The sequence below is a fragment of the Thermobia domestica genome, chromosome 4, assembly GCF_964235325.1.
Source record: "Thermobia domestica chromosome 4, izTheDome1.hap1.1, whole genome shotgun sequence".
In the NCBI taxonomy this organism is placed as follows: domain Eukaryota; kingdom Metazoa; phylum Arthropoda; class Insecta; order Zygentoma; family Lepismatidae; genus Thermobia; species Thermobia domestica.
The window spans coordinates 279,899,092-279,912,327 of NC_137457.1; the positions used below are offsets into that span (position 1 = coordinate 279,899,092).

The window sequence follows — 13,236 nt, forward strand, 5'->3', positions numbered from 1 at the left end:
TATATTCATAGTAAAGAAGGAATATTTTAGTTCACCATGTGGCCCTGTCCTAGTGTTGTCGACAGCTTTGTCTCGGGATACTGGAAATTGAAAGTATTTGCTACTACATTTTGTAAATTTATTCTGTGTATGAAAGAACTGTATTATATGTTTAGAACTTTTTTTCCTTCTTCTCTTTGCAGATATTGTCAGCTTTGACTATTGGCAACCCTAGCATTCCGATCTGTGCTCCGAATTTGACGAAGCGTCGGGATGGGAATGCTGGCTTGAACGGAACAACGGATTTATTGGAGAAAATGAAAGGATTTGCATTTCAACTCCCAGGACAAAATCTGACCAGCAGTGATGATAATTCGAAAGACGAATGTGTAATGGTAGAAAAAACACATTTTATCACATGCGGTGAAGCTAATGAGGTTGCAGTACAGGGAGCCAATGATATACACGGAGGAGAGGAGGAAGAAGAACCGTCCACATCGGAAGTTGTCGCTGCAAATGTAACAGATGATGTGAAAATTTTTCAGAGTGTTGACCAAAATATGGAACCGTTGCAGTCGGTAGCGGCAGCGCTTCCACCGGTTGAAGCACCATCTTGCCATTCATTAGCACGAGGAGGTAGATCATCTGCGCGATCCTCAAAAACCAAAGTAAACAGTGATTGTCCCAATTGTTCCCCTCAGTGTTCTGTGATCACAACCCAGAAAACTAAACAGTACAGTGATGTTGGTATTCAAGCTAGCAATCAGGATATTGCCACTCAGACGTCAGTTGATATTGAACTACAAACTTTGGCGTCAAATGATGAATCTTCTCGGTGTGTAAGTCGTGGGATTCAAGTGACGCCATGTTCGGGTAAATCATCTTGTAAATCGCAACATACAGTTAAAGGTGGTGGAACCTCATTAACGTCAATTCATTCGAATCATTCGTGTCCTGCGAAGCGATTGGAAAGTTCAGAGAAAAGTAAACCAGTGGATAGGGCTCTGAAATATAGTTACAATGCACATAAGTTTGCGGAGGAGTTGTGTGACTGTATCTACGTGGCCGAAAAGAACAGAAATCAGAAAGAAACGCGCAGTCGAAGTGCCAACGACGTAGGCAAAGATGGAAAATGTGTACCGCAGAAATCATCGCTTCAGTGATGGTTTATTAATTGTAGCGTAGTATTGGGAGCAGGTAAAATCATGACATCATATTCTAAATGCTGTTACTATGTCACAATTCTGTCAAATCGTGAGGCTGCCGCCTGAAAAAGGCTCCGACGACCCAGATAGCATAAGTTACTCTGAATAATGCAAAGTTTGCATCTCTTTCTAAACTACATTAATTCAGGCTTCTTGTTGTTTCTTTATGTACAGGGCATGAAATGTATGCAACGGGTTCTTCACTTTCATTATACTTCCTGTCATTCTTATGAATTTAGTGAACAACGCGAAGGCAATGAATATTATAATTTTAGAAAGTAGACCATTTAATATCTTCAAACTGCTGTTAAATAACCTAATCAGTATTTCCATGGTTTTTTTATATGCCAGAATTTTTGTGGGCGCACTTTTATGACCATTTTCGGGCACACACATTTCTGCGCATATGAAAGATCGTGAATAGAAGTATTAGCTCATTTGAGAGTAATTTTTAAGTATCAAACGGTCTGCTTTCGAAACCGTTATATTGTTTGTTGCTGTCGCGTTATTTGCAAAAATTTTCAGAAAAGGAGGCAGGGGATGAAGTGAAGACCCTTTACATTTCACATCTAACTAGTTGATTCGCTACATCACTTTTGGAACAGTAACAATAACCAAAATGTTCCTCGTTCACATTTCAGTTCTAATTAGTTGATTCCTTACATCACTTGAGGAACAGTGACAGTAACCAAAATGTTCCTCGTTCACATTTCAGTTCTATTCCCTACATCACTTTAGGACATGACAGTAATCAAAATGTTCTTTGACCCCCATGTTATTTAAAAGTTTTTTTAAATTACTCTCTCGACACGTCAATGTTAGTGGCGTTTGGTTTTTCTTTTCTCCTCCCACCTTTAAAGTTAACCACCTTAAAACAATGAAATACATATCTTGTCGTTTTTCTTTATTTTCAGTCACTTAAGATTGAGAATGGATACAGACTTTATGGACATCCTGTCATATTTATTAGATCTTTTATGCTCCACTTGGTATAGGGATCACCACCTGTCGATAATCGTTGATACATTTTGTATTTTTGTTACATGGTAGTGCTTATTAATCCATCATAATAAATATTCAGATTTTAATATAGACAGTACTCAGGGCGTTGCGGAAAGGAAAGCAAATTCGGTCGTCATAGAATAAAGGCGCCTCAGATCTTTTTAGTAGTCCATTATCGGATATTTAGATATTACAGTTTAATTTACAATTACTTTCACAAATGCCAGAAACAGTTTTCGTGGGTCATTGAAATATATGGATGCAGAACATCATACTTCTGTAAATGTGAAACAAAGTATTATGGTTGCCGTAGGTAACTCTGAGAAAGTAACGTGATTTTATTTGTCTAAATGTGGGAATGTCTGAATTTATCGATTTTTTTTAAAACCATTTGTGCATTTAATATTTTAAGTGTGTAATATGATAAACAGCAAGAATTTGTGAAATTGATATTAATTATTTATATATTATACGCAGTTTTGGTAAAAGAAATGGCTATTAATTCATATTGCTTAAAAGTTTTTCTGTTTAATATATGTTTTCAGCAGTGGGGCTATGTGAGACATGGGCCTACAGCTTAATATAGAATCCAAACCAGATGAGCTCCCAAGAGGAAGCTTCATTACTTAAAAGCCTTCTATTGCCGGTAGGTTGTTTTGCAGTAACAAGTCGGAGACAAGTGAAAACATTATTAATATAGGAATTTAACGCCAGTTTTAACATTACATTTCTCAAACAACTAAACCATAAGTCTAACACCAATGGTTGACAAAAATGTTTTGGATTGTGTATATGAATGGCTGTTTATGTAAGCTTTGAAGATAAGTATTTATTGAATTACAATATTTTTTAGATTATACATTGTGTATGTATTGCTAGCAGAGTTAAATATCCAAGTATTGTTAGACATAGGAAATTATTTAATTTGAAAAACTTTGGTGTTGAGTTTATGATGGAACAGCCAATTTATTGTGTAAAATAGAAATAATTTCACCGAGCACATGTTGATTGTAGCTAATAATCTGGAAGAATTTCCTTTTGTCGTAGCTAATTACAGATGGCATAAGGAAGATAAAAAGGTGAAAAGAAATTAATTTGCAAGGTATCTATGAAAAACAAAGGATTTGTCTATGAACAAAAAATGCTTGATGCTTCTTCCATATGTGCGTTCTATATGTTTTGTATATTCCTAATTTGCTGCCACTTTTTACGTATATACTACAATCTCTGAAGATCCCCGGCAAAGAACAAAAATTCTCCGTTAAAATACTGAGTTGAGAACCAGTTAATTACGTTTCGTGTAGATTTTGTTTGCTACTTTCCTGCTCATTAATAGTCATAGCTTTTATTAACAATTCAGTGTGTAAGACAGTGAACGATTGTTAATATCTACTCGGCATATAATTTAAAAGGTGTGTTCAAGTAAATATCTGTAATGTGGCCTTAGAAAATTTTTTTCGTGTGCGTATATGTGGACAAATTGTACTTATCAAATAGTTAGAAAAATCCATGACGCCACGTAGCAGTGCTTGATGTGTCTCCCCTTATAACGTTTACTCCATAGGATGGTAATCCTGAGAGAGCAAACATTACATTAGATAGTCGTAAATAGGATGTTTGCTCGAGCGTTGACGATGAAACAAGTTATTATAAGTAATAGCTCCTTTCAACGCTAACTACACATAAGCAAAGATTCTAAATACAACCTTAAATATGCTTACACACCAAAGATTCAGCATCATAATTTTCGAAGGATAATAAACACCACAAACAATAAGTAAGAATTATTTTCAGCACCATGCACATAAATTGATTGCCACGAGGCTTGAGGACACAATATGCAAATCACAATCAATACGCATAAATGGACTCAAAATTTTAATAATTGATCATACATACATATCCCACTATTAGGTATTGGATATTATACTATAATTACATAGCGATGGTTTCTATATATTGTGATATAAAAAGATGAATTACATAGTTATTAGATTATGTTTCGCAGCAAGATAATCGAGCTGTTGCGTTGTTAGTCCCTCGGCGCCAATTAATTTATGTGCATGGTGCTGAAAATAATTCTTACTTATTGTTTGTGGTGTTTATTATCCTTCGAAAATTATGATGCTGAATCTTTGGTGTGTAAGCATATTTAAGGTTGTATTTAGAATCTTTGCTTATGTGTAGTTGGCGTTGAAAGGAGCTATTACTTATAATAACTTGTTTCATCGTCAATGCTCGAGCAAACATCCTATTTACGACTATCTAATGTAATGTTTGCTCTCTTAGGATTACCATCCTATGGAGTAAACGTTATACCCTGGTTCCGAACAATGGTTCGGCAGCGTTCTATTGCAGAAGGCTCTGGTGAAGACCTACAAGGGGAATTTTGCTCAATTTCTCTTTCACAGATTTGTCACATTTCTCTTAACAAAGCACTCTTTAAGCAATCGAAATCCACAAAAGTCCATTGAATTTGCATCTGGAGACTCCACAGGTGTCTCGTTGAAAGGTATACCAGTAGCCTCCGTCGTATCCTCATAGAATGCAAAATATTATATGATGTGTGATGAAGCTTTATGTCTTGATGGATGCAGACCTTGTTGATTTCGTTTACGTACATTTCTGATATTTCCTCCTCGTAAATCAGTTTCAGGATCTCCTGCTTGTTGTACACTGCAAGTTGATTTTTCAGTGAACCCTTTCGAGAAAGCCTCTGCATGCTTTGGATTCGCTTCGCCCCTTTGTTTCTCTACATGATAACTTGATTTGTCGCAGTCGGAAAGACACGCCCACATCTTATCCATTATAGCGACATATTGTCACCTTGGTTTACACTTGCATTCTAGTCAGTAGACATCGGTAAGGTAATAACCCCAGGCTTGGAGTCTTCAAGATTCAGTTGTTGGCGAAAAGTGCATTGACAGTTCTTAAGACACATTTGTCTTCAGGTCGGAGATCTCTTGCATGGCCATTGTGCAAAGTTTCACCTGCGAGCTGATGGTGGCTTATGTGCACGGCCGTGTAGTCATCCTCTTAGTTGGAGAACCGAACACTGGTTCCACGGAATCCTTATACTTGCCTATCACACTTGTGATTAAAGTCAAACTAATGGCACAAATCTTGTTATTACACTGCTTCCTGATTATTGAAACAGTAAACTTTGTGTCGTAAAAAGCTACAACATAAATTTTGGCAGCGTTTTCGGCACAGCGGGAAAACACAAACATTTGGAAAAATTATACAATGTGCTCCTCCCGACCGTAAGAAGCTCAGTTTGGGCGGAATTTCGGGCCTAGCGAGAAAACATAAACACTGTCTCACAGTTCACACACTATATTGACAGATGCCCTTAACCAAGGTTAGCGCGGGGAAGGTCAGACTTACACGGAACAACCTTCTGTATTTCCGTTATTTACTCAAAGGAGCATAAAAAAAAAGTTAGCATCTCTTATACGTTTTTATGTTTGACACAATACTTGTTTTCAAAAGTAAGAACGCTTAATCACGACGATGTTATTGTATTATAACACTTTAACAAGGATACTGAAAATAACGTATGTAGCTCCGAAGGTATGAGCGTGAAATCGGCAAAGGTTGATATTCCAATCATTTGCAACCAGATACGTGAACTTCATTCGAGTCTTCTTTTTTTTTTTCTCCTGTTTTCGTATTATCCATATGTCTTTTTATGTAGTCCTTCTCGTGATTTCTGCTAAAGAAAACATTTTAAACTTATTAATACTGGAATCATGTATATGCTCATTGACGACTAGTTCTAGATGATTTTTCTTAAGTTGTAAATGTTTTTTAGCGGTTCAGTATGAAGTGGGAGAAACCTATCCATCGGACCCACCCCGGAAAGGGATTATTGAATTTGTATCTGTTTATACGATTTATAAATTGTATAAGTTAATGAACATCTTCCTAAACGTTGTATCAATAGTAGTTCCAGTGTAAATATGTTTGAACTGTGGTTCAGTACATATTTTTTTCTCTCTTGATATTTTAACAAGTACATTTTACATTTTTTTACTGTTATTTTGTAAGTAGTTGCATTTATTTTTTAGTTATAATCTAATTTTTTGTAATATTTTTATTGTATTTTTGTACATTGTATTGTGTATATGTTGTGTGTGTGTGGACGGTTGTAATTAAGTTAATATACGATTGTGCTTAAGTTTTTTTTAAATGCCATTGTGTGAGTTGTAATTGGTAATTAGTTAAATGAGATCTCAAAAGAACAACTGCCTTTCTTTTAGTAAAATTAAGACGACAGTTGGTTAATCTTGCCATGAAAATATATTTAAAGAAGAATAGTGCAGTTTTTATATTTGAATATGCTAGGGCGAATGTCACGAGGTAATTTTCAAAACTAGAATCATATATAGCATTCATTGTCGTAAGTTATATACAGGGTGGTCCATTTATAATGATAGTAGTAAATATCTCAGAAATCGTAAAAGACAGAGAAGCGAAATTTTACACCAAGAAACTATAGGGAGGGGGACATCTTTGTATGTATTAAACAGAAACCCGACGAACAGTGTTGCCAACACAATACACAGTTATATTTTTTCAAATGGCACTACGTCAGATTATTAGATATTTCAAATCAACATGTCAATCGAAGCTGAACGTGGATTGCAAACTAAGGATGTTGTAGTATCGCAAACATCCAAAGTGTGGAAACCTCTAACAAACACACAGTACAACTCAGATGGACAAGATAATACACATTGAAAGTACATTACCGTTGGATACCATGGTCATGGATACGACTTACTTCGAATGAATAGAAAGCAAGTTATTAGGCTTAGAAATTATTTTGCCGTTTACTGCACTTCAATATCTGAAACCGTTCTGGAGATATGATAAACATTGATGAAGTTCGCAACACTGCTGAAAATTGCATATTTGTGAAAAAAAAAAAAGATTGTAAATGGTTGTTATTTTCCTTCTGTTCTATAGCTTTTAGTAGCTGTTGTTACAGTACAACAAATTGTCGCAATTACATGATTTGAACAGTGTTGCAAACTTCAGCAATGTTTATCATATCTCCCTATAGTTTTTTGGCGCAAAATTTCACTTCTCTGCCTTTTACGATTTTTGAGATATTTACTACTATCATTATAAATTGACCACTCTGCACATATATATATAAAATAAAGTTGTGCCACCAGTAAAGCATATATACTTCTGTTACTTTATATAATTTGCTCTCTTCCAAAAATTTATCGATCTCTAGAAAGAAAATATACCGTAATGAGCAATTTCACATTCTAAGCAAATCCCAGAAAGCCAGTCCTCGCAGCACTGAAAGTGGTAATGTTTCGTAGTTTATAGTCATCATTCGGTTAACCCTTCAACAAATTTCTCTCTGCCTTACCCAATATACCCGTTGTATTTTAGGAAAGCGCATTATGTGGAGGATCTTAAGTCAGTAACATATAGTAGATATTGTGGTGACGGAAATTCTTCACTCATGTCCTAGAATGGGTTAAAAGGAATTTCTTTTGTGCTTTTTTTTATTATTATTATAGGTACTCTCAAGCTTCAAATGTCTAAAAGTATTGTGTAATTGTGTGGTTGATCTCTAAATGAATTACACTATACAATTGTATAATTATTCCAGTATATATTTCATTTCAATAACTGCTGCAAAGTTTATTAACTTCAAAGCGACGAGACGGAATCTTCGGCCCTTTTTCAAGAAAATTTCAAAAGAGAAGTTAATTAAAGTAAGAAGAGTGAAAAGATTTTTAAAGCAAGACATGTACACAGAGGCTGCTCGTGGGGGAAGTCAGCTGTGAAAAAATTAAAGTTTTGTCGCTTGAAACTAAGGAAATAAAGATTATCTAATGTATTAATTGTTCTATTCAGCAATTAGTACATTAAGAATATTTTCATCTTTTAGTTTCAAGCGAAAAACTTTTAATTTTGACTTTTTTTTTTTTCACTTTGTTTCTTACTTTAAGAAATGCCCCCAGCTTTGAATTAGTATTGTTGAAACGGTCGGTAAAGTAAATAACACCTTTTATCGACGAAATAAATAAATAAAAAAAAAGTTCCCGAATATTACTAGGAGGAAGTTTTTGCCATCATGTAGACCCGGTGTTGCTTAGTCAGTGGATTTTCTTCTAATTGTAGTGGATTGGTAAAGACTGGAGAGAAATCGTCGGTCGTGCGTTGAAAAAAGCGTTCGATGTGGAATGCTTTTGACGGCACGGAGGAGGACGACGCTGTGTACGAAGACAGTGACAAAGAAATAAGGACGATGACTCTAAATCATCTGATGATGATGATTGACTAAAGAATTGAATAACAAAAAATATTCCTTGTTTTGTATGCTGCATCAATAAATTTTTTGTTCCTTTTTTAATTTCGTTTTTGGTTTCCCCGGAGCCAGCGTACAATCAAATAAACATGGCATGTTAAAAAGAAATCAATTCACATTCCGTTTCTGTTTTAACCTTCTCCTGTTATACTCATTAGCATACAGCTTACAAAAGGGCTATGATAAGTCAGACATGTTCAGCGTATTGATTCCTATTTCCGATATTTTCGGCTTTCTTGAGCAAAGTTCGGCACTTCTTATTCGGAATGGATTTCCAATTGTTACCAAAAGTGTTTGTTCCTTCACCGCGAATTGAATCCAAACATTTAGCTATAACAGAAGTACTTCTTCCAGTAAATTTTCCTTTTGCAGTTTTCTTGAAAATGGCCTAAGGTTTTTGACTTGCAGGTTTGAAGATGACAAGCTTCTGCACGAATTACTGAAAACTAATCCATTGGAATCATGTGACGATCTATGGTCGCTCGAACGCTTCAATCATATGACAACCAGAACACCAATCAAGTGCAGCCGGTCAATATAAATGGAAGTGGTACATATTCTGGTATCCTTATAGTTTATTTTTTCTTTTGCAGTGGAGACTCCTCTAGGACGTTTAAATCTAAATTCTGTATTTACAGCAAGACATTTATGTTGATTCTAATGCGTTAATGAGATTTCTTTTTTACAATACTCACATTTCTCTCTATTTTTTTCATCATTCGATCATTTCATAATTATACACATGCATTTCTCATTCATCTCGTTAATTTTGTGAACGATCTCTGCATCAGTGGCAGCTAGTATGAATGACATCGTCAGAAAATAAATATATCCAGTGAATTTTGCAGTAAATATACACCGTGTATATTGAAGTTATACGTGTTTTAAAACTTGGATTGAAGTTCCCCAAAATATTGCTATCAGGGCTTTCAGTAGGTTACTTATTGATGAAATCTGAAAAATTCTGTATAGAAAATAAGGCTTTGTCTTGATAATTATTCATTTATTTAATTTCCGGAAAACAATTAAAAAAAAAAAAAAAATGACCATATGAAGATCTGCACAAAGAGAGAAAGCAGGTTCATATTCATTTATGAAAACTGAGATAACTAAATTTCTCTCTTTGCGGGGAGTATATGGTGTCGAGAAGTTTCATATTTTATTTATTTAGTTTTCTGGAAATTCAGCTATAAAACTGTCAAGCACCATATACGTGCTGTAAAGGATACAGACTTGGAGCCTGTAATTTCTGTCTTCATTAAATTGTTCGTTGGAGCGAATGAAAGGTATTTTAGGCGAGATATATATCAGGATGTAATAACAAGATAGAACGTAGGATTATTATGATATGGTGGATATAAATGTCGCTCAACTCTTCATGTATATTAATAATGTTACTATTTGTAATTAGAATATGACTGAGTTTATCGCACCTTTATATCTCAAGGCGTTATGAAGCTCTTCCTCGGAAGAAAAAGTGTTAAAAGAATGAGAACAAAGCTAAAATGAAAGAAATGAAATCTTTGAGTTTTACGTCTCACGATTATGTCGGCTAGGCTAAAGGAGACGGTGATGATGAGAAATGGTAGAATGGAGAAAGTGCGAGGAAACGGGAGAACCCCGAGAAAACCCACACACACGGTGTTTGTCCCCAACAAAGTTAACTTGGCGTGAACTGGGACCGAACCAGGAACCCCATGCACCAGAGGTGAACGTTCTACCATTGAACGACCGCGGCCCCGCTAAAATGAAAAAAACCTACGTCAAATTTGCATTAGAAGTTATTAAAAATTACGTACGTAAACCTCTTCGGTGAACAGCTCCGAAGCAAAATGATATAATTAAATAGTCTCATGACGGTGTAAGGAAATCTTTCGCTAATAAAATCATTTTGCTCCAATATGTTCAGGTGACGTTAACAATTTTTAGTGGATGTTCCACTTCGATCATATTTTTAAACGTTATTAGTACATCTTACTTTCGATGAAGAGCCTCTTAGTGTCTTGAAATACGAAGGTGAAATTACTTAAACATATGTAAGGTTAAGTATTGTGTTTCTTAATTACCTGTATTTTTTTTTTTAATCAAAATTTTGACAGTACAATATTTGTAGCGTAACTTCAACGCATAGTCTCCATATTTGGCTGATGTATGAAGTTTGCAATATGCTACGGTACAAAAAGAATATCAAGGATTAAAAAATACTATTAAATGGAAGAATAAATGACATTATGGCAGACATATGTTAAAAATACTCATCACCCAGAAAGTTGCATTTCATAGTTCTAATTCAATCGAAAGCAGAAAACAGTATTTGTAAACGATTATTTCTTTAGATTGATCACGTATCAGTCCTTTTGAATGTAATGCACTTTAAATGTTGTTAATAATATTTGTAACTTTTGTATGTTTTTAGAAATATTTATAATAAAATATTTAAACTTTTTTTTTTTAAAAAAAATACTATTTAATTTAATGGAATTATTTTATTACACGAGGTGTGGTCAAAAAGTATCGAATCTTTGGTTGGCAAAAATACACTTATTGATTTGGAAATCCGAACACTAATCGCCTTCAAAGTAGTCTCCTTGGTAATACACACACTTCTCCCAGCGCTCCCGCCATTGTTGGAAACATTTCTGGAACGCAATATTTGGAATGATGAGCAACTTTGTCGTCGCATTCTGCATGACATCTTCTCTAGATTCAAATCACTTCCCTTTTAGTGGCATTTTCAGCTTGAGAAATAACCAAAAGTCACACGGAACCATGTCGGGTGATAAGGAAGCCTGACTACACACAGGAATGTTGTGTTTGGCGATGAAAACCTGAATCAAATTTCGCGGACACTCTTTGACACATACCGAAATTTTCGTTCAAAATTGAATGGTTTCCGCTTGAGTATTGCCAAGGTTTTGGCAAAATTTAATGCGATATCGCTGCTCAAGTTTTTCTGTCATTTTAGAAAAAAAAAAAAAAGAAAAAAAAGAAAGAAAGCTGAAATCCGACGACTGCTCATTACACGTCTTCACTCGTTAGCCAACTGCCAGCGACTGACATTTTCTGCGGGCGGGAAAAAAAATTCACAACTGCGTATGAGTGTCCCCTGTATATCTACACTGAAGAAAGTCTCCCGCGTTTCATTGGTTTACGCGGGAAAAAAATAAGGTTAGATACTTTCTGAACACACCTCATATGTATTATTTCTTCCCGTGAGAATGTTTGCAATAGTATTATTGAGTAGGAAAGCAAAACTAGCAAATGACCCCCCATGTGTTACTGCGACCAATATTTTTCATTCATCCTTCGTCTTTCATAGAATTCATTCGAGTTCGAGATCTCGCACGAAGTTCGAATATCTTGTATGGACATCTTAGGAAACTACCATCACCCTCCTGCCCCCTTTTCTTATTTTCTAAAGGGTACACGATGGCTCAATGATAGAGCGCTTACCTCTAGTGCATGGGGTCCCTAGTTCGATCTCCGGCCAAGTAAGTTTGTGGTGGACAACATCGTGTTCGTAGGTTTTCTCGGGGTACTCCCATTTCCTCCCACATTCTCATTCCACCAGTTATTTCATTATTACCACTTGTCTTAATCATTCAGCTTCCTTATCCTAAAACGCTAATCATGGGATGTTACACTGAAATATTTCATTTTCTTCCCTTTTAGATCAAGTATTAAAAAATGTTGAAACATGTATTTAGTTATTTTAAACCAAAAGATAAAATTTAATACTTGCAATTCCATTATCTCCCTTCCTCATCGAATTTCCAAAAATCCTTCCTTAGTGGTACCTTAATGTCACAAATCCTGTATCCTATCCAAATTGCAAATTTGTCCTTGCAAGTTTGGCCTTGGTGTTGGTCAGGACTACTTCTATATGTACGCTCATGTCCAAAATTATTGTCGCATGTCTATAAATATATTGTTGTAGGAATATAATTTGATAACGAATTCGCCCGGTATTTCTTATAATGTTAGAATGTGTATAATCGGCAAAGACATGTATGTGAAACATTTAATGTCAAAACAGCAGTAAATAAGAACAATAAAACAAAAATAAAACTTTCTTCTCCATTTAGCAACATTTTGTTTTACTCATTCTTATTTTCGTATCTTTAATTCTTTTCCTATGAAATTTACCACAAATATACATTTTCCGATTATACACATAATATAAGTATTAAAAGTATCCTGCAAAATCATTATCAAATTATATTCTTACAAGAAGACAGTTATAGATATGCGACAATCATTTTGGACATGAGTGTACATACATAAAACAGCTCCTCTTGAGAGCTTAAGATTCATCTTCGAGGTAGAAAATTACTGATGGAACCGAATTTAAGAAGATCCCTTTCACATATTTGAATTCGAACCACAAAATGCGTGTAACCAGAGGACATGCTGATTTTAGTTTGGCATACGGGTTACACTAGAAAGCAGGCTGATAATAGTGCCTTAGAATACATATTACTAGTAGTTTGAAGATTATGTTTGTCTCAATTCCAAATGTGCGAATTTGCATGTGCTGCTGGATCCTCTCTTATCTCTGTCCTTAACATGAGATGTGACTCGAGCTCCTTTCTCGTTTCGGAACATTCTTGGGTTCGATTGAGCTCTGACAGGTTCTAGTCCAATTTTTGATTTAGTACCTATGTAGTGTTGGGACATCTGACACGTTTAAGCAAAGATGAGCTCGCCGTAAAT

The 13,236-nt window shown here is 35.1% G+C and overlaps 1 protein-coding gene across 1 annotated transcript in view; it reads left to right on the top strand.

The window, feature by feature from the left end:
- Positions 1-10,594, top strand: part of smo (smoothened, frizzled class receptor) — a 63,579-nt gene extending 52,985 nt beyond the window's left edge. The window contains exon 14 of the mRNA XM_081755990.1: positions 183-10,594. Within this exon, the coding sequence (XP_081612116.1) occupies positions 183-1,142 (960 nt within the window). The 3' untranslated portion in view covers positions 1,143-10,594. The remainder of the gene's footprint in view (positions 1-182) is intronic.
- The last annotated feature ends 2,642 nt before the right edge of the window (positions 10,595-13,236 follow it).